The sequence below is a fragment of the Macrotis lagotis genome, chromosome 2 (genome assembly GCF_037893015.1).
Source record: "Macrotis lagotis isolate mMagLag1 chromosome 2, bilby.v1.9.chrom.fasta, whole genome shotgun sequence".
NCBI lineage: Eukaryota > Metazoa > Chordata > Mammalia > Peramelemorphia > Peramelidae > Macrotis > Macrotis lagotis.
This window is the reverse complement of record NC_133659.1, coordinates 154,152,366-154,173,110: the sequence shown is the minus strand read 5'-3', so window position 1 is coordinate 154,173,110 and position 20,745 is coordinate 154,152,366. Positions and strand designations below refer to the sequence as shown.

The window sequence follows — 20,745 nt, the reverse complement described above, 5'->3', positions numbered from 1 at the left end:
TGAAACAGATTTCTTTCTCTCTTTTTTAAAATTTTATCCATAATGGATAAATTCCTGATAACCTTACATAGAACCCTTTCTCATTGTTAAAAAAAAAAAAAGCAAGCAAAGCAAACTAACCTATAAGTGATATCTGAGAGTGCTTATACGCTGGATTCCATACCTGGAGTCCATCACCTTTGTTGAGAGGAGGGAGGGAGGTTTCATTAATAGTCTTCTGGAATCAAAGACTAGTTCAATAGAGAGAGCACATGACCTAGAGACAGGAAGACCTGAAGTCAAACCTGACCTCAGACATGTACAAGCTGAAGTCCCTTAACTTGTTTTCCTCAGGGTTCTCATATAAAATGGGGGGTAATATAATATTAGCACCTATCTCCCAAGGTTGTGAGGATCCAAATAAGATAATTACAAAGCATTTATCAAGATGCCTGGCAAAGAGTAGATATTAGATAAGGGTGAGTTTTTATTATCTGAATTATGTCTTTTATTGCTGTTTCCCTTTACATTATAGTAGTCATTGCATAGTGTTATCTTGGTTCTGTTTTCTTCAAATTTGCATGTTCTTTCTAGCTATTAAAGTCCCTATGTGGGGCAGCTAGGGGTGGCCTTGGGCAAGCCACTTAACCCCGTTTGCCTTGCAAAAACCTAAAAAAAAAGTCCCTATGTGCTTCATGAATCATGAACTAGGATTCCTTCTGTTCTGAAATTCTCTGAATTCATTGTCAGACAGACAAATGGACATGATAAATGCTAGCAAATCTGTCACAAGTTCACCAATTTTAGTTTTTAGTTGTATTTACAAACCTGGGTCTGTGAAAATAAAAAGTCTTTGTTTTTTTTGGACTGGACCTCTAATTTTATGAATAAAGGGAGCTGTTGATAAGGCACTCCATCTACCAAAGCAGATAGGCACACCTCCTTTGCAACTCAATCTTAGAGAACTTTCTGGAGCATGGGGAAGAAGGTTAAGTGAATTGCCTAATGCTCTACAGTCAATATATGTCAGAGGCTATGCTTGAACCTCAGGTCTTTGTGACTCTCAGACAGTCTTTTTTTTTTTTTGTTGTTGTTGTTGTTGATGCCTCCCTAATTTATTTCATTAATTTATTAACTATTTTTTGTTTTCTTGTTTGGTTTAGACCCATGACTTCTTTAATGTGGAGTATTTTTGGCATAGGAACTCCCTCCACTGATGCAGACCAACATTTCTTCAATCTTAAAATAGTTTGGTGACCCTGAGACAAGAGGTTAAGTGAATTCTTTGTCCACTGCTATTATAACTAGTATGTTTCAAAGTCAGGACTGTCCACTATCTCATGATGCTTCTCCTTCCATTTGTTAGATACATATTAATCCTTATTTGACTTTGTTCTATTTCATGAATCAGCAGACTGGATTCAAGGGGGGAAAACCTCTTGACTAAAATAGTATCTTGTCAAAGCCAAGACAATTTGATTTATGATACTTAATTTTTTTAACCTTCAGATTCATGAATCAGCATTACGAGCCAAGAATAGAAGACAAGTGGAAAAAAGGAAACTGGTTATTCAGAGACAAAGAGCCTATTCTGTAGATGTGCAGAAACCCAGAAGGATCAAGCCTTCCTCTGCAGATAATCCATGGATGACAGAGTACATGAGATGTTACTCAGCACGAGCTTGATGAAAGAAAAATGTGCCAGATAATCTCCCTAAAAGTAGCAGGACATTGGTTCAGGAAACCAAATGATTATGTAAGATTTTCTTGGGGGTTCCCAAAAGAGTGCTTTTTTTAATGGATTCTGGTAACCTACCTCTGTAGTAGGGCAGATAGCTGAAGCCATAGACATTTGAAGTTATTCATGATGATCATTCCCTAAATCTTTGGTATTATTGAGTTTTTGAAGCATCTTAATCTTTGGAGAAAATGACATCAAATGGTTTTTAAGTGACAAGTTTTAGAAGATGCTTAGCAATCCGTATTTCCTAATTGTAGAAAGGGCCCATTCTCTTTCTCTCCTGAACACCAGCAAACTGTATAGAAAGTAAAATGGTTCCATTTTGCACCTAACACAAACTAATTTTCAATTATGAAATTTTACCAAGTGGAAGAATTAATAGCAAAAGAGCAGTTATGTTTGATAGCTGCTCTTCTCATCCCTACCAACTTGTGAGACAAGTTCTAGTAAAAGTTAAATTTATCCCATTTCTGTATCAGTTCATTTACCATTTCATACAGACAGTAACATTTAAAATTTTTCTAGGATTGAATTTCACTTTTTCTCCCAGTTGGTCTCAGCAGTTACCATTTAATAATTCAAATATATTTCAATTGAGAGATATCCATGCAATAAATATTTTAGGGTAAGACTGAAGTTTCTTTGAGTCAAAGACTGTCGCAAGTTTTCTCTCAAAGCACACCCCTAGTGACTTAGGACTTAGCCCTTTTTAAATCACCTATTTTTGTCCCTTGTGTACCAGATGGCTTTTTAAGACTAAAAAAAAAAAGGCTTCAGTGGATTTTTTAGAATTTTTACTCAAACTTAGAATAAATTTGTGAGAACTGAAGTTCTGGGACTTATCAGGAATGGATATCTTATAGAAATTATGTCAGGACATCAGGAGTATAGCCTCATTTCCACTTGCATTTGCTTTCCTTTCCAGAATTCACCAATAAGCAAACCTTGGCTTTATGCAGTGTTCCTCAGACTTACTAATTCACTGGCCTTTCTTATTTGATACTGTTATGGCAGGACCTGTGTCCTCTGTCTCATTTCAGAAATGAGGATTTGTTTTCCTGCTTATATATAAATGAATTATCTCAAGTTCCAAAATATCTTTATAGCTTCCAGCTGAGTTTGGACATGGCTTATTTCTCCATTTGTTAAGGATGATTGTGAGATCTGATTCTAAAGATCCTTAAAGGGAAAAGGAAAATTTGCATATGTAGCTCTAGCAGCCACAGTAACAAAAATTATGTGTTATCATAACAGGTGCTTTTAGATGTGAGACTAAACATTCCCAATCTTTTATTCTCAATCAATGGAATAGTTGAAACAACTTTAGTACATATATCTATATCTATATATAGATATATATATATAGCTCCACCCTTCATTCTATTTTTTCCCCATCCTCATCTGGTCTTTAAATATATTCTACTTTAGCTGTAAATATATTAAAACTTTGTAAACTGATTTCTGAATAGTAATAGCCTTTCTATTTAAGTGTGATTCTTGACTATAATATGGTTTTGAGGTTTGTTTTTATTCAGAGAGCTGTGCTAGTCATTGAACCGTGATAGGAGTTAAATGAAATTTTTTTTCCATATAGTTTCACCAAAACTAAATCACCAATGCATGACAGCACTTCTCGTGATAATTCTTTTAAAGTCATCATTAGTTTATTATGCTACAGAAACTGGAAGTACCAGGTATCCAAATGAATGTGGCACAAAAGTGGTAGTTGTATAAATGGATATAAAAATCAGTGTTTTCAAACAAATTCTCACCTGATTGGATTTAGAATTTAAACTTCAACTTTTTAATTGCAGCTGACAATCAGAGAGTAGTACTGTGTAATATAGGATTTAAATATCTATAAATAGCCTTAAAATCATTTTTAATTCAATATTTTTGAAAAGTCAGTCCTTTTTTAGTTTAGGAAATTGACTTGCATATAAATTACTACTGAAAATCCAGACAAGCCCACAGAAAGCTGAAAGCTAAAAATAATCAAAATGATTTTGTTAAAAACAACCAGAAGTATAATAAATAAAATTTTAATCCTATTTTTGATATGTACTGATAACTTACATTGATTTCTTTAAAAGTTAACTATAATAATCTTGTTAATTTTTTAGGGGTGTGGGAGGATACTGATTCAACCCTCCTTTCATTAGATTACAACTCATGAAACTTCCTAAGATTGTAAAAAATTCTGTGATCCTTCGATTCATTTCTTATAAACAAAATATAATTTCTCATAATGCAGTTATAAGTTCTCTGTGATAACTTATTAGGAAATCAGGTAGTATAAATTAATTTCATATGGAAGAAGTTTTAGACTGAGAATGTGATCTTTTAATATCTAGAATGAAAAGGCATCTAACTGTTGAAATGTGGATATGAGATTTTTCCTTCCCCAATTTTAGCTTTAATATCTTAGTTAAAATATTTTGCAATTAGTATATGACTTTCCTTTTGCCCAAGGTCCTTTTTCCCTCACTTTTAAAGTAGTAATAGAATTTTGAAAGTAAGGGCAGCTGTTTGTGTAAATAAGTGACTTTTCCCCCTTTTCTCCATATCCCTTAACATTTATTTAAAACAAAAACACAGTAAGGGATTAAAACAGTGAAAAACTTATCATTTATAAGGTTGTGCTTCTAGCCCTTCTCTTTCTAGAAATATTTCTGTACTATTTTTCCTATTGATTTGTTGTTTTTCTTGTCCAGTGTGTTAATAAAATATATGAAATCTGATGCTCTTATCTTAATGAAAAGATGGCTTATTGAAAAAAATGAATAGAAGACTCAAATAGTCTTTAACTTATTTGAAGACTCAGGATGATCTGTATTGAATCTGCTTAGGTTATATGTGCTTGGGTTTGATCCAAAATCAGTTGCTAAAACTGGAGGGAGATTATAGTAGTAGTAGTAGTAGTGTGCCTTACTTGGGGCGACTTTTCTGTCTTGGGAAACTAAATCATATCAAAGAAAGGTTCAGAGTAATGGCATGATTATTGCAAATTATAAGTGTCTGAAAGAAAATCCTGCAAAATTTTATTTACAAAGTAAGTATTGTTATATTATTTTCCCCAATTTCTAAGCTGTAACAATTCAAACTCTTGGAGAGCTGGGAACAAATTCCTAGTGAAGTGTCGTGATAGTCATATTTATGAGCACCCCAAATGTTAAGGGGCAAACAAAAGAGTCACAAAGTACATGCCAGAAGTGAATGTTTTGTTTAGTTGATTCAGTGAAAAATAAGAATTTTGCATTTCATTAGATTTAAAATAACAGTGATATAAGTACTTACAAAGCTTAAATTTCTAGTTTGCTTGGTATCAAACTTATCAATCTAATATGACCTGTAGACAGATTTTGTTACCATTTGTCTCTGGTACCAGAAAAATTGTGTAAAAGAAATTAGCATGCTTCTTTCAAACTTGTGCTTTTGAAAATTGCTTTGCTATTGTTTTAAAAATGCCAAAGGATGATAGGACATTTAATTGTATGACTGTGCTCAATATTAAACCATATACAAGAATTCTGTCTAGATTTAAGACCAGCCATGACCCCCTTAACACTTCAGAGGAATGTGGTAATTCTAGATTCCAAATGATTATTTTTCTATAATCCATACAGCTTGGAACTTGTTCAGGAAATGAAATGTTCTTTCTAGGAAAGAAAAAAAATGTTTATACTTACTTAACATGAGGTCTTTTGAATGATAATTTTATTATTGGTAATAGTGATAAAGCTCTTAGCTATTTTAAGGGTACTCAAAGGATATTTCTGAGCATAATTTCCCCACTTCAACTTCAGTAGATCATGCATTGAATGTAGTCTTTTAATGAACCAAACAAAACCAGGGTTGGGGAAAATTTTCCCGTGTTGAAATATATATATATATGTATATATATATATATATATATATATATATATATATATATATATATACATATATATATATATATATATACATATATATATATATATATATATATGTATATATATATATATATGCACTCTATTCACTTTAAATTCTAAGAAATGTAGGCTAGGCTAATCAAAGTTCTGGCAATGTGAATTTCAGGTTTTACTTTTCTAAGAGAATAGTATGCATTGTTTTTAACTTCTCTAATGTATTTACTTGTACAAATGTGAATAAAATTAATACTACAGGTAAAGAAATAATTTTGTGAAAACTAATTTTGAGTTGGTATACAAATAGTTGGATATTAAAAAGTATCAGAATTTTTAATTTTAAAGGTAACTTTTGTTTATTGTTGCCTTATTTTTTATACAACATAGTCCTTGACTACTTTATACTAGTCTTCTGTCTCTCATTCTTTCCCTCCCCAATTGAATCTGTATTTAATAAGGCTACTTGTTTCTGAAGGCTTCATTAGACTATGTAGAAAGATTTTACAAATCTATTTTCTATATGGAAAGACTTTGGACTTCACACCAATACAACCTACCCATGCCTTCTTCAGGGCAATTTTTGTCCAATTTTTTACATGAGTTCCTTACAGAGGATTAGTCAATATAATTTATTTCTCTTCAGATGTGAGCTAATTATACATGGGTTATACATGTGTTTTTTTATTTCATTATTTCTCTTTGATTTGCTTTTCTCTCTCCCCCCCCTTTTTCCTGACTATATACATTTAAAAATGAAAACTTTTTTTCCAATTAACAAAAACTGAATCTCACGACTGGCGGGGGGAGGAGCAGAAGAGAACAGGGAAAACTTTAGTAACAGGCACCCCCCCCCCCAAACCCAGAAACTTCCTACAATGTTCATGTCTAAAAAATACACGCCTCTTTCTTCACTCTTTAGTGTCCCATTACCTTCCTCAGGTTGGAAGTAGCATTTTTCATTATTAGTCTTCTGGAATCACAGCTGGCCACTGTTATTAGAATTCTTAAGACTTCTAAACTTGTTTTTACAGTGTAGTAATTTTTATACAAATTGTTCTCTTGGTTCTCTTTCCCTCTGTAATGGGGCATATAAGTATTCCCCAGTATTTCTGAAACTTGCCTCTTTATCATTTCTTATGACACAATAGTATTTTATTACTTCACATACATAATTGTTCATTTCCCAATTGATGGGCACTCTTTAATTGAAAACCCCTTAGTTTCCAATTCTTTGCTATACAAAAAAAATCCTACTATAAATATTTTTGTACAATGAGTCCTTTTCCTCTGATCACTTTGGGGATATAGGCCTTCTAGTAGTATTGCTGGTTGAAAGATATGTAGAAAGATGAATAAATTTTGGACCATATTTTTAAATACAGGTAATGAAGCAGAAAATGTATATTTATAAGACATTAAGATATATTATATATCTTAATGTCATATATATTATATATATATATATACTGGGGATATATATTATATATATATATATATATATATATATATATATATATATATATATATATATACTGGGGATGCATAAAATCATCAAGCAAAACAGACTATGTTCTCAAGAGGAGTTATACAATGAGGAGTTTAAGACAGCTGATACAAGGTGGAATATGGCAAGTAGGATGTCCAGAGAAAGTAAATACTATGAGAAATTGGAGAAGGGAGAAACCACTTTAAGCATAGGGAGAGCGGACCAATAGAAGATTTTTATGGAAATCTCATAGCACCTGAATTTCATCCTAAATTAGAAAATGGGATATTGTTAACAGGCAGAGATTGGTGTGGAGTTGTACATAGGGAACCTCTTTCAGGCTCAGGAGAGAACATAAGCAGACACACAGAAGGGAGAATACAGAAAAGAATGAATGTTCTCTGGTAGCTGAATTTGGTAGGAGCAGAGTAACTGAAGGAGAAGAGTAGAACAAAAGGCAAGTTGGAGTAAAATTGTGGAATACTTTCACTATTTTCCATAGAGCATAGGTGATATTTTATATAGCAGACGAGGATTTTTGAGAAGAGGAGAGGCTGGATCAGTGTAATATTACATTAGGAAGATTATTTCAATCAAAATGTGAAGTGATGGATTGGGAAGAGGAGATGAAACTGCATCAAGAACAGGTTATGATGGGACAGTGATCAGTGTTGGAAGGGATGTGTGAAATCTGGGACACTAATACATTGTTTGTGGAGTTGTGAACTCATCCAACTTTTCTGGAGAGCAATTTGGAATTAAGCCCAAAGGGCAACAAAAATTGGTCTAGCAATACCACCACTGGGTCTATACTCTGAAGAGATCATGAAAACGGGTAAAAACATCACTTGTACAAAAGTATTCATAGCAGCCTTGTTTGTGGTGGCAAAGAACTGGAAATAGAGTGAATGTCCATCAATTGGGGAATGGCTGAACAAATTGTGGTATATGTAGGTTATGGAATACTATTATTCTCTTAGAAACCAGGAGGGATGGACCTCAGGGAAGCCTGGAAGGATTTGCATGAACTGAGCGAGATGAGCAGAATCAGAAGAACATTGTACACTCTAACAGTAACATGGGGGTGATGTTCAACCTTAATAGGCTTGCTCATTCCATCAATGAAATAATCAGGGACAATTTTAGATTAATTGCAATGGAGAATAGCATCTGTATCCAGAGAAAGAACTGTGGAGTTTAAATAAAGATCAAAGTCTATTAGCTTCAATTTTTTTTAAAGTGTCTTTATGGGGGCAGCTAGGTCCCGCAGTGGATAGAGCACTGGCCCTGGAGTCAGGAGTACCTGAGTTCAAATCCGACCTCAGACACTTAATAATTACCTAGCTGTGTGGTCTTGGGCAAGCCACTTTAACCCCATTGCCTTGGAAAAAAAAAACCCTAAATAATTTTGCTAACTCTAATATTTTATTTTCTCCAAGTGGATTTCTCTCTCAACACATTCAACTTAGATCAATATATACCATGGAAACAATGTAAAGACTATTAGACTGCCTTCTCTGGGGGGTCGGGGGAGGGAAGCAAAGATTGGGGGGGTGAAATTGTAAAATTCAAAGAAAAAAGGAATGAAGAACAGGTCATGATGGGCTAAATTAATTTCCTTTTTCATTTAAAAACTTACTAGACTAGTAATGGAATGTTACAAATTTTTACCTACTTTTGGTGAAGCATTAATACAATCTGCTACACATTTTATTCTTGGGAATGTGAAGAAGAGGTGTAGGATTAAGTGAGTTTGGAACTGGTTGGATGGAAGGATATAAATAGAAGATATCAATAGTTTGATGTCAACTTGGAAGAAGTCTCCAGTAGATTTTAGTGATATGTAGTTGGTCTTGTGCTCTTCAAAATTTTAATTGATTTGGTTAAACACATAGTTGGTATGCTTATCACATTTATAAGTTACATAATGCTGGGATAGCTAATACATTGAATGAAAAACAAGATCCAAAATTATCTCAATCTAAGGCTAAAATAATATAATTATATAATAATTATAAAATAATTGAACAAAGTTTGAACAAAGACCAAAGACTATTACCTTTAAAAGAAAACTTATCTTCTACAATTTTGCTATCTCTTATACTTTATTTTTCTTCCTTAAGGATATGATTTCTCTCTCATCATATTCAACTTAGATCAATGTATACCATGGCAACAATGTAAAGACTAATAGGCTGTCTTCTTGGGGTGGGGGGAGGGAAGCGAGATTAGGGGGAAAAATTGTGAAATACAAAATAAAATCTTTCTTTAAAAAAAAAGGAAAAAAAGAAAAAAGTCAGTAAAACCAATAAATACCTTGAAAAATTCCATACCCATGAACCATTTTTCTACAAAAGAGTGGGATTTGGGGAAGGGGGTATCTTTTTCTGGGAACAAGCTCTTTTTAATTTTACAATGTTCAATTTAAATTGTTTTTGTAGTGTCTTCCTTTTATATTGCCATATTGTTTTTCTGGCTCTGCTTTACTTTGCATCAGTTCATTTTAACTATTTCTATGCTTTTCTATACATCATATTCTTTGTTTCACTGTAATATTGAATTCCATTAATGTAACATAATTTGTTTAGCCATTTCCCAATCCATGGCTACCCTTGTTTCCCATTCTTTGCTACAAAAAAAAAAATTGGTGCTATACATATTTTGGTGTATATGAAGCCTTTCTTTTCACCATATGAGGAAACTGAGGCATAAATGACATCCTTTGTCACTCAGTAAATTTCTAAGGAAGGATATGAATGTAGATTTCCCAGAAAAGAATAGTCAAGATGGTGAGGGGCCTCTGCCATGAACAGAGGATATTTAGCTTTGCTAAAAGAAGATGTAAGTGGATGGGTAGGAGATCTCACAACCATAGCTCAAAGTCAGGGAAAATTCCAATTACTCTGGATTGAGTTTCAACCCTCTATCCTAATTTTTTTTTTTAGGATTTTTTTTCCCTCTATCCTAATCTTATTGTATCTACTACCACTGCCCTCCTCCTGCACATAATATATAAACATGCCTGAAAAGACACTTATGATTAATTACTTTTTAAAAACATAATCCAATATTAGAAACCATTAAATAGGGAAAATGATATAGGAGTAATATCTTCAAACTTCAGTTAAGAATTAAGTGCAACTGTTTTATTCTCTCTCAAGATTATCAAGAATAGTCCTGGTCTCAGAGTCTCAGTCTGTAGTGGCTTAACTTCCTAACTTACTCTTGTGGAGCTCTCTCCACTTTCCTTTTCTCTCTCTGTCCCAACTTTCTTTCCAATCACACTTTCAAAAAATTGCCAGTATGGTGGGACGTATTTGAGTATTTGTATTTTCTTTAAAAAATTTTTTTTTAAAATTTATTTAAAGCAATGGGGTTAAGTAACTTGCCCAAGGTCACACAGCTAGGCAATTATTAAGTGTCTAAGGCTGGATTTGAACTTAGGTCCTCCTGACTCCAGGGGCCAGTGCTCTTATCTACTGCCCCACCTAGCTGCCCCTATATTTTCTCTTAAAAATGAAAACCATCTTTCCTTTTTTGACTACAACTATTAAAACCATCTTGAAGATCTTATCTCCCAAAGGCGGCCTATACCTGCCCTATCAGAGTGCTTTTCAGTGGGACTTCCTTCCTCCTATTAGGTTAAGGCTCCTCCCTTTCATTACTTCATTCTGCCATCTCTTCCACTCTCCTGTAACCCCTTATTCTTGCTGAGACTCTGCTGTTCATGCATATACTTGAGTAGCACTTAAACCCTTTTATCCTCTTATCTTCCCTCTCCTGATTTATGAACCCAAAGCAATCAAACTTATGATTGACTGAAAACAGGTTTTTTAGCATTAAAGTATCACATAACCAAGACAGTGTAACACCTCCACTAAATATATTTGAATGGGGGAATGAACTGAAATTCATCTATGTCTATCAATATGAATAGATCCTTGACTTTTAGAAAAGTTTTACCTGAGTAAAATTATAGAACCATGCTGCTCTACTATTTTCACACAAGCCATGATGTTTGGATTGACTTGCCTAAAGGATGCTCAAAGTTGAGGATAAGGCACCACTTCCTAAAATCAATGACTATTTCTCATGTTTGCAGGGCTTCTTTAAAATTAATTATACTAAATAAAATAATATTGACCGATGACAGACATTAACACTTTTTTTTATTCATTTCTAGCTAATCATGCTCAGAATAGGCTCAACTTATTAAGATTAGTAATTCATGAACAAACTCCAGAGAACCAACTATTTAAGGATACTGAAGAATTTCTGTCAAATGAATTTTTGCTCTTATTCAGACCCTAAGAAGTTTTAAAAAATAAGAAATATTAAGAGCTATTAGTTCTGTTTTGAAAAAACATATACAAATCAAAAAATATTGGGGATGATGCTGATTTAGAAAATCTGGGTGCCCTCCCTACTGGGTTGTTCAGTTTTCAGGTGTATCTGACTCTTCATGACCCAACTGGGGTTTTCTTGGCAAAAATACTGGAATGATTTGCCATTTCCTTCTCTAGCTTATTTTGCAGAATTTTAAGTGAATTCCAGGGGAACACAGTGTCTTAAGGCCAGGTTTGAACTTATGTATTCCCCTGCTCTACCTCCTGTGTCACCTAGCTACCTACTAACACTGTAGACTTTGAATATGAGGATACAATTCAATCATGTTGATTTAAACAATTATCCAAGATGTAGGTAGATCTCAGAATGTATGCAGAAAGTTTAACATTCTCCTTTTTAGTTTGAAATAATTTAACTGAAAAAATCTTCCCATGGGTCAGTGTACCTGCCCTGCCCTACTCAAACCACACAATAATCACTCTGGTCTTGAATATTATCTAATAAGTCTTTAAGGAAAGCTTTCTCACAACTAGGTTGACTGAATAACTGGCTTCCCCTACCCCTCCCATTTTTCTGGGAGTTCATATTAGTCCAGGAAATTCAGTTTATCTGTTTTGTTGTACAAAAAAGAATATCTGATAAGGTTAAGATATGCACAAGGAAAGATAAGTTATTGGCATAAAAATAAACCAAATGGAAATCAAAGGACTTTTTCATTAAAATGATTTCCCCTATCTTTATTTGTACAGGTTGCCCCATTAAATGACATTGTATACTTTTAAGTCCATTTCTAAGCTAGTCTTCTTTGTTGTATGGATCCATGAAATCTCAGGCTCTAAAAAATAATCTATATTGGGGACCACACAACAGATAGTAAACATTTTTTGAAAGAGAATGAGTGCTACAGAATATCCAGACAAATGCTATCATAACTTATTTGGATGTTATTAATGTAAATGCAACTAGGAAATATCATTGGAACATACCATCTCCAAGAAGAGCTGTTTAACATTGCTAGACGGTCATATGCCAGAAGAGGAGAGGGGAGGAATGTTAGGACAGGAGAGAGAACCTGTAGAAGCTGGCAGGAGACATGGGAAAGAGGTAGGGAAGGATGTAGCGATGTATCAAACCCCACCTGAAATCTGCTTGATTTCTTAAGTTCCTTCAAGTTCTTAAGTTCCTCTTTTGGGGAGGTTCCAGTGGCAACTTCTCTGGGTCTAGGTTTTTCATTCCAAGAGTAGGGGTTGGACTGTATGATCCCTTTTAACCCTAAATCTATTAATCCTGACTCAGAATTCAGAGAAACTAGTTCTGTTGACTACTTATATGAGCAAATGAACCTGACTGAATTTCTCATGCCGATCAGAATCCAATGACTCTGTTACTAGTAGTCTTGGAGAATTACTTGGGACACTCAAGTGTTAAAATGGCTTGCCCAGGGTCACATGAGCCAATATATTTCCAAAACAAAATTTGAAACTCTCTAATTTGGATCTTTCAATCCAATATGCTGCCTCTCATCTTAATATGTGTGCTACTTTTTTTTTTTGGCTAGGCAATGGGCTTGACTTTACCGAAGGTCACAGAGCTAAGCACTTATTAAGTATGTGAAGCTGAATTTGAACTCAGGTACTCGACTCAAGGGCCGGTGCTGTATCCACTTTGCCACCTAAGCCACCCCTATGTATGCTATTTGGGATCCTCAAATGGCAAAGCGTAGACAGAGGGAGTACTTATGATTGAGTGTTCAAAAGTGTTGGAGATGAGAAGTTCAGACAAACTATCCTTTCCACTAGAACCTCATTAACTCCCTGAACACTTTATTACAGAAACGGTATCCCTGATACTGAAATGGATTTTTTTCAAACATGAATTTTGCTTGAGTACCCAATAAATCATCCTTCTCCCTTTGGTATTACCTCTTTTGAAATAATTCATTTTGCAGAATTACTTCCATCACAATGTTGCATTATCGGCATATTTGCTATAATACATATATACGGTGGCAATTTGGCAATGAAGGGTTATTAAATTTACTATAACATATACAGTAACATTTGGCAATGAAGGGTAACTTTATTATTTTTCCAGTTGGCTGCAAATTTGAGATTGCCTTTCTGAACAAAGGGCAATAATAGCTATAAATGTATATTCTTACAGTGTATCATGAAAAATAGATCATACATAGACATTTGATCCTTGCTCTGGAATAATTTGAGCCATATGAGAATTGAAGAGAAAAAAATGTTCTATGACATATTGTTCTACAAAAAACATGCTCCTTTTAATTGCATTAATGTTTATCCTTCATTCTCAAAGATGACCTCAACATCAAGAAGGTAATACCATGAAAAGCAACCAAACTGGCTTTGAGTGAGGGCATGCTGTGCTAAGTTACTAGGCTCAAAACATACTTTCTTCCCATATGACGAAAGCAAAAATGTACTATATAAAATGCCTAGCTAAAAAGTTTATTGCAAATCCTATTATGAATTGCTAAAATTTAATTGAATATATCAATAATCTTGAGATTTATCTTTAAGATTGAAGTCATAGTCTTGAAAAACTTATGTTTCAAGTCTTAATCTTTCGCTCCCATCAACTTTTCTTCTTCCTGTTTTAACAATAACAATATTGATCTTGATGATTAGAATTTATGTAGTGTTTTAAAGTTTGCAAAGAGCCTTTCCATGTTATTTTATTTGGTTTTCACAAAAAGCTACTAATGGAGGTGCTATTATCTCTTTTACAGATGAGAAAGCTGAAGCTGAGAAGTTAAATGAATATCCTCCTTTATAACTTAATACTTTTGTTGGAAACCTCCTAGATTTGGATCATTTAAGATTGGAAACTTCCAGTCTGGAACCTCTTGTTTCCTGATTAATTTAGCACTTTCCTGCCAATGGAAAACCAAGGAGCTTCAACTACCCCTCTCTGTGAAACACCTAAACTGTCCTGAAGCTTGGAGTAAAAGATAGACCCAGGTGTCCTAGCAAAAGTTTTGTGTTCAGTTCCCAAATTATTCTTGGCAGCTGAATGGAACTACCGGCTCTAGGTAATTCATAGCTTCAATATTAGATCATGCATACCACATTCTCAAATGTTAGATATGTGTTTGTTTTCTTGCACTTTTGCCTAGGCCATTAGCTTCTTGAACTTTCTCATTTGTGAAGCTGTGGCTTTGCTAAATGAGGTTGCTGTAGATAAAAAAAAAAGTACCTTGTGAAAATCAAAATGGAACAGAAAATTAAGATGGTGATGTCCTAAGGTTTCAGAAACTGTGCAGTGCCCAAAAGGTACACACATCCCCTTAATAATTGTGGTTAAGAATGAAATAAAACACTTCTTTCATTTTATGTGTATCTTTTCCCCAAAAAGCTACTAAGTTGTTAGGACATAAATATGTATTGTTTGGCCCTAACTATCTAATAAACAGAACTGTTAGGTTTTTGTTTTGGCTTTTGTGTCATGAAAAAAATTATTGAAACTCTTAAGGGTACCAGAAAATTTGGGAACTTAATGTAATGATGAGTAAAGAACTGTGAGAGGAGAGCCTCTCTGTAAAAAGTAATTGGACTCCTTCCTCCTTTCATGACTTTAAGGCCATTGTGACCTGTGACCCAAACTTCCTGATGACATCTCCAATATTATTCTCTTATTCTGCTTTAGAGGGAAACTGGTGTGTGTGTGTGCGTGTGTACATGTACTAGGAGGCATTGGAAAGGGTAAAAGGATTACAGACTGCCACAATTTTGGAGATGTCAGTTGCTATCCCAGTTTGGAAGCTTTTCTTGATGCCCCTGGCTCCCTTCTATAATCCCTTGGAGTTCTTTAGTTAGTGGTTAGATTGCCTCCCTCCCCCACCAAAAGATCGAAATAACAAAGGTTTGCTTTTTTCTCTATCATTAAATGTTCTGTAGTATGTCTAAAAATGGAATCTAAGCTGCTAAATGAATACATTTAAAGCTAATTAAAGAATTAAAATGGTTAGTAGTTGTGATATAGGGGAAAGAACAGGGGTTTGCAATCAAAGGACCTGGGTTCAAATTCCATCTCTGATGCTTACTGGGTACTTGGGCAAGTCACTTAACCTCCCTGGGCCTCCATTTCCTCATCTGTAATATGAGTGAGCTTGGCTTCAGTGGTGCTCCCAATTCTAGATTTATAATTCTTTGAATAAAATTTGATATGGAGGAAAAAAGTCATTTGAGATGTTGGAAAGGCTCTTAAAAAGTTTACTATAATGCATACATTTCTCCCATGCAAAGAGAGTAAGCAACAAAATGATGTAACTCCTACCATTTTTTTTCTTAAACTAGCTGTGACAAAATAGTACAGGAATGGGTCAGTCCATTGCAGTAATTTTAATGGCAAGACATCATACAAGAGTGTTGTTGCCAACATTAATACATTAAATACAGCTGGCTAAGACAGGAATGAGTTTGTATAGATATAAAAATCTGTCCCTATTAACTGGAAAAATGGTCCACAACAGTTATAAGTAAATACCTTTACAAAATAAAAATTTGTCTCAAGACAACTTCAGCAGAGGATAGCTTTAAAATTTAGGACCACACACACACACACACACACACACACAAATGTATATGTATGTATATGTATATAGGTGTATATATACATACATACACACACAAATATATATTTTTGACAAATGGTTTATATATCAATTCTGATGTGCAAAACTGGTTAATAAATCATTCTTAAAATTCTTTTAAGAGCAATCTTTTTTTAAGCAGATAATTTCACAGCTCCCTAAGAAAGCTTAGGCATCTCAATTAGAGATAATTTTGAAACAAGATATTTTAAAACCCCTAAGATGATTTAGATTATTCAAAATTTAAAATAAATTCAGTTGAGATCTATCCATAAACTTCCACTTTAAAATAATAATAAGAAATAACCAAAGTAACAGTGATTTAGAAAGAGGAATTGTTTATACTTTCATATTGGGTCAGAAACTTGTTAAAAAATAGTCAATGAAGATTCTTCAGCCAAGATTGGCATAAAGGTAAAAGAACAATTATGATAGCATACAGGTCAAATCTGAAAAGAACAATTGAAAAAAACTGAAAAAAGACTTCATCAAACTATGGGGTTGGAAAGTGACCATTTTACTCTCACTATAGTGATTTGAAGAGGTAACATACTACTCTGTCTGATAAGACATAGGCAGGATAGTAGATGGTTGTCACACTTGGATCTATCTGAGAAGAGATATGAGATGGGGACAATGGCTAAGTTATTTCCCTTGTCAGTCTCAATTTCCTCATCTATAGAACGAAAGCATTGGATGAGATGGCTGGCTATGAATAACTGGTAAATATTTAACAAAATAAATGGAAATTGCACCATAGTATTATATGTTCCTAAGCCAATGTCGCTTGGTAGGGATCTTTTTCTGACTTGGACACCCCTCAACTATTAGATAATCTTACTTTAAGAATCTCATAACAGTGTAATTAATACTAGGCAAGACAATTAGCCTCTATGTACCTCATTTGCCACTTTTTTTTTGGTTTTTGCAAGGCAGTGGGGTTGAGTGACTTGCCCAAGGTCACACAGCTAGGAAATTATTTTAAGAGTCTGAGCCAGATTTGAACTCAGGTACTCCTGACTCCAGCCAGTGCTCTATCCACTGCACCACCTAGCTTCCCCAGTTCCCTCATTTTTAACAATTGGGGGTTGGACCCCATTACCACTAAAGTCCCTTCCAGTTCTAAATCCTATGTTGTCAGTGACATTTTTAGCTTTTGTCTCAATGTAGAAGCCTATCATTTCTAACAGGATATAAAATACCTTACATTAAGATATAGATTAATATCATTCAAAAAGTGTCATAAACAATCAGAATAGAGCATATATTCAATTAAAGACACAGCAGATTAAGTAATAAAAGAGGCAGCACTAGGTGGAGGCCAGGGATCTAGTTTTAGATTCAAGTCCCTTCCTCTAGACACTAGCTACGTGACCTTGGGGAAGTCATTTAGTCCCTTAGGCCTAGTCAGGAGCGGTCAAAGTTCCCCACCTGAAGCTTTCTAGACTGACAACATCATAAATCTGTTAAAATTAAACATGAATTCACAATGTACAAACACATGAAATTAAGGCTTTCTTCTCAAGAGTCTCATTTCATATTTTATATGAAACCATATTTATAAATAAAGCCCTAAGGGTAAAAATGGGAGTTCTTTTAAAAAAAGGTGGAAGACCTTCTGTCTGAGGTAGTAAATTCCCCATTACTGAAATTACTCAACAAGCAGAGGAATTCTAGGAGAGGGGAAAAGGTAGAAATATATTGAGGAAATTAGGTGACATAAAGCAAAAGATATTGATTAAATCTATTTAAAAAAATGATTTAGTACCACAAGCAATTTAAATTTTTTATTTTGTCAGTTCTCTTTAAATGATGAAGTTGCCAAATGAAGAATCAAACTTTTATGGGTTTAACTTCTCAGAATATTTGGAACACTTTGAATATACCAGGTTTATTTTGAAGCTTCTATTTCAGAACCTTAAACACTTGTGGAAGGAAGATAAGCTATAGTTAACAAAGGGAATCTCTTATTTGTGTGAAATGTGGTTCTCTCTTGCTGCCTTTGTCCTCAGAAGACCTTCTTTAACTCAGTGGATAAACTTAAAAGGCATCTCTTAAAAAAAACAATTCAACTATTCTTTCAGTGTTTTTCCTGCAGGGGGGCCTAGTGCTCAGAAGAGCAAAGTATATGGGTGGCTATTCCAGGACTATTCAAAATTCATAAAACTTTCTAGGATTGAAATAAACATGGCATATCCTCCACAAATGTTTTAGTGTAGATCAGAATAAAGAGAAATGTTTTGTGCATTTAAAGCCAGAAAATCAAACCATGTATTCATATAGTGGCAATCCTAGATTCTGAACAAATGTTCTTGTGAATCTAATGAGTTTCTGATATGACTGAACTCTTACCTTAAAGTGGCTAAAAATAAGCACATGTTCAAGATATATGCACACCATTACAAAATTTCTTTATAAATAAGATGCATTATACAGAAATTACAAGAGACAGCATGAAACATTCTAACAATTAAGTATACCTACTTAATATACGGGGATTGGGAGAAAATTTCAGGCAAAAATGGCATTAAGAATGTAAATGTCTTAAATACAAAACATTTTAACCATGTAGTTTTTCATGAAATGCCTTACTATTTATTAGTGGACCACCAATACTTATGTTCTACTTTTTTAAAGGACAATTTTTTTTTCAGTTCTAAGCCTAAAAAATTAGTCTTTTATAATAGCAAGATAAGGGAGGAAGAAATATTTTAGTTCTTAGCTTTGTAACGATTGCATTAGAAAGGATTCTTGTATAGGTTACTTTATATCAATATGCAGTATTTTTTTTAGCCTTAGAGGGAGGATGCTGAGAGTTTAGAAACTCAGCCACATCCCCCTCATGGTAACTGTGGCCAGATCATCCTTTGTATGAATTCCCTGGTTAGATGTTAAACCAATGGAAAAGTTACAGAGTAACAAAGAACATACAGTTGTGCGCAGCATGACAATAGAGACACTAACAAAAAAGATAATTGTTGGGACATAAGTTCAGAATTCATATGAATCTTTTGAACTAGACAGAAAACAGACGCAATATATTGCAGTATGAAATAAATCATGAGTTTCTAATTCTAGCATCTGAATGCTGGAATAGCCCCATTTAAAATATTGGTTTCCTTGGCTAGATTTCTTAGAGTTTAAATATATCCTCCATGACAGCTACACACTTCTTTGAAGCAAAACCATAAGAAGTCAATTTTAAAAGTAAAAGTTAATCCACAATTCTAATTCCAAACGGATCTCATAATTTTTTCTTCTGGCAAGTATTGTAGAATTTTAATTCTGGTACCATTTAGATAATTCAGAGGGGGTAAAATGCAAATGCTTCTTGATAGTTTCATAACCAGTATTTAATTACTGGAATAATTAACGCAGAACAATTTCTTTCTCCTATTCTTGCTTCCCTGTAGCTAGAGTTCCTTAATGAAAAATCACCCTGGCTTAGTTTACCAGAAGTTTTTATTGTTGCAAAGAGGCATATGATAGCCATTTTTTAACAATAGAGTCAGTCTACTTTCTATCCCAAAGTTTTGTTTAATCAGAATTAAAAGTTCTTGTATTTTTTTTTGTATTGACATGAAATCTTGTCATATATATTTATGATTCCATGCAAAAAAGCTATGTAAAAATATTGAATCCAAGTTGACAGATTCTTTAAAAGTGAGGGGTTAAAAGAAAAGAATATTTTGAGTGAAATACATTTCCTTAATTTAAATTGCCAAGAAAAATATTGAGAATCTCATTCAGCATGTGGATTTTTTAAAATAAGATACTGAAGGCACTAAATATAAAGCAAAAATGCTTAAAACAAATACACATTGATTCTTTCACCAAAATCACCATTCCTTTGTCTCTTCAAACTTGGCTTATTAGTAAAGCAGCATAGCATGAGTCTTTTAATGAAAGATCAAGTGAGATTAACTGAATGACTGCTATCAGTCACTTACAAGAAGGAGAAGTCACCAGAAAAGGAAAAAAACAAGAAATATATAAGATGATGAATATTTTTTGTTCTTTTAGTACCAGACTTAAATAATATTGCATTTAACTATAAAGAAACATTCCACTGAATATATATACCTATATAAGTATTTTTGCACAGATTCCTTTAAAGAAATATTAAAATGATATAACAATTCTTTTTTTGAAATTGAAAGTATAATTTATACTTTGATAATGCCATGTGAATTAAAAAACCACAGAAATGTGATAATTGCAATAAGGCATCTTAGACAGCTTGAACTCATGAGTGTTTGTATCATGTAGTTTTGACTCATACCTGAGATACACAGAAAACTAATCACTATGATTTTAAATGAATTCCATGAGAGGAAAAAAAACCCAGAAGAATGGAAGCTTAGATATCTGGGGAAATTAAGAATTTCTTAAAATTAGTCTAATGTAATAGTTTTCTAAAGAATGGTTATAAAATAACAGCATAACAGAATAGGGACATTGATGCTATGATGCTGATTAAACAAACCAAGCATATGATTCAGATTCAAGTTATCAAGCTAAATGGAAAAAAAGAGCAGACTAGAAACATAAATGAAGAGTTCTAAAAATCCAAGGTCAAATGAGTTTTGTAAAAGGAGTGTAATATTTTTGTTTAGTATGGCTAAGTGTAGAAAATACTTCAAAAATCAACAGAAACCTGTAGAGG

At 33.6% G+C, this 20,745-nt stretch overlaps 1 protein-coding gene across 10 annotated transcripts in view; it reads left to right on the top strand.

The window, feature by feature from the left end:
* Positions 1 to 14,862, top strand: part of CCSAP (centriole, cilia and spindle associated protein) — a 38,886-nt gene extending 24,024 nt beyond the window's left edge. For 9 of the 10 annotated variants that reach the window (XM_074223024.1, XM_074223023.1, XM_074223021.1 and 6 more), the window contains one exon: positions 1,489 to 5,591. In XM_074223024.1, the coding sequence (XP_074079125.1) occupies positions 1,489 to 1,665 (177 nt within the window). In that variant the 3' untranslated portion in view covers positions 1,666 to 5,591. Of the gene's footprint in view, positions 1 to 1,488; positions 5,592 to 14,216 lie in introns of those variants that run through there. The other variant, XR_012475760.1, reaches the window with a different exon arrangement.
* The last annotated feature ends 5,883 nt before the right edge of the window (positions 14,863 to 20,745 follow it).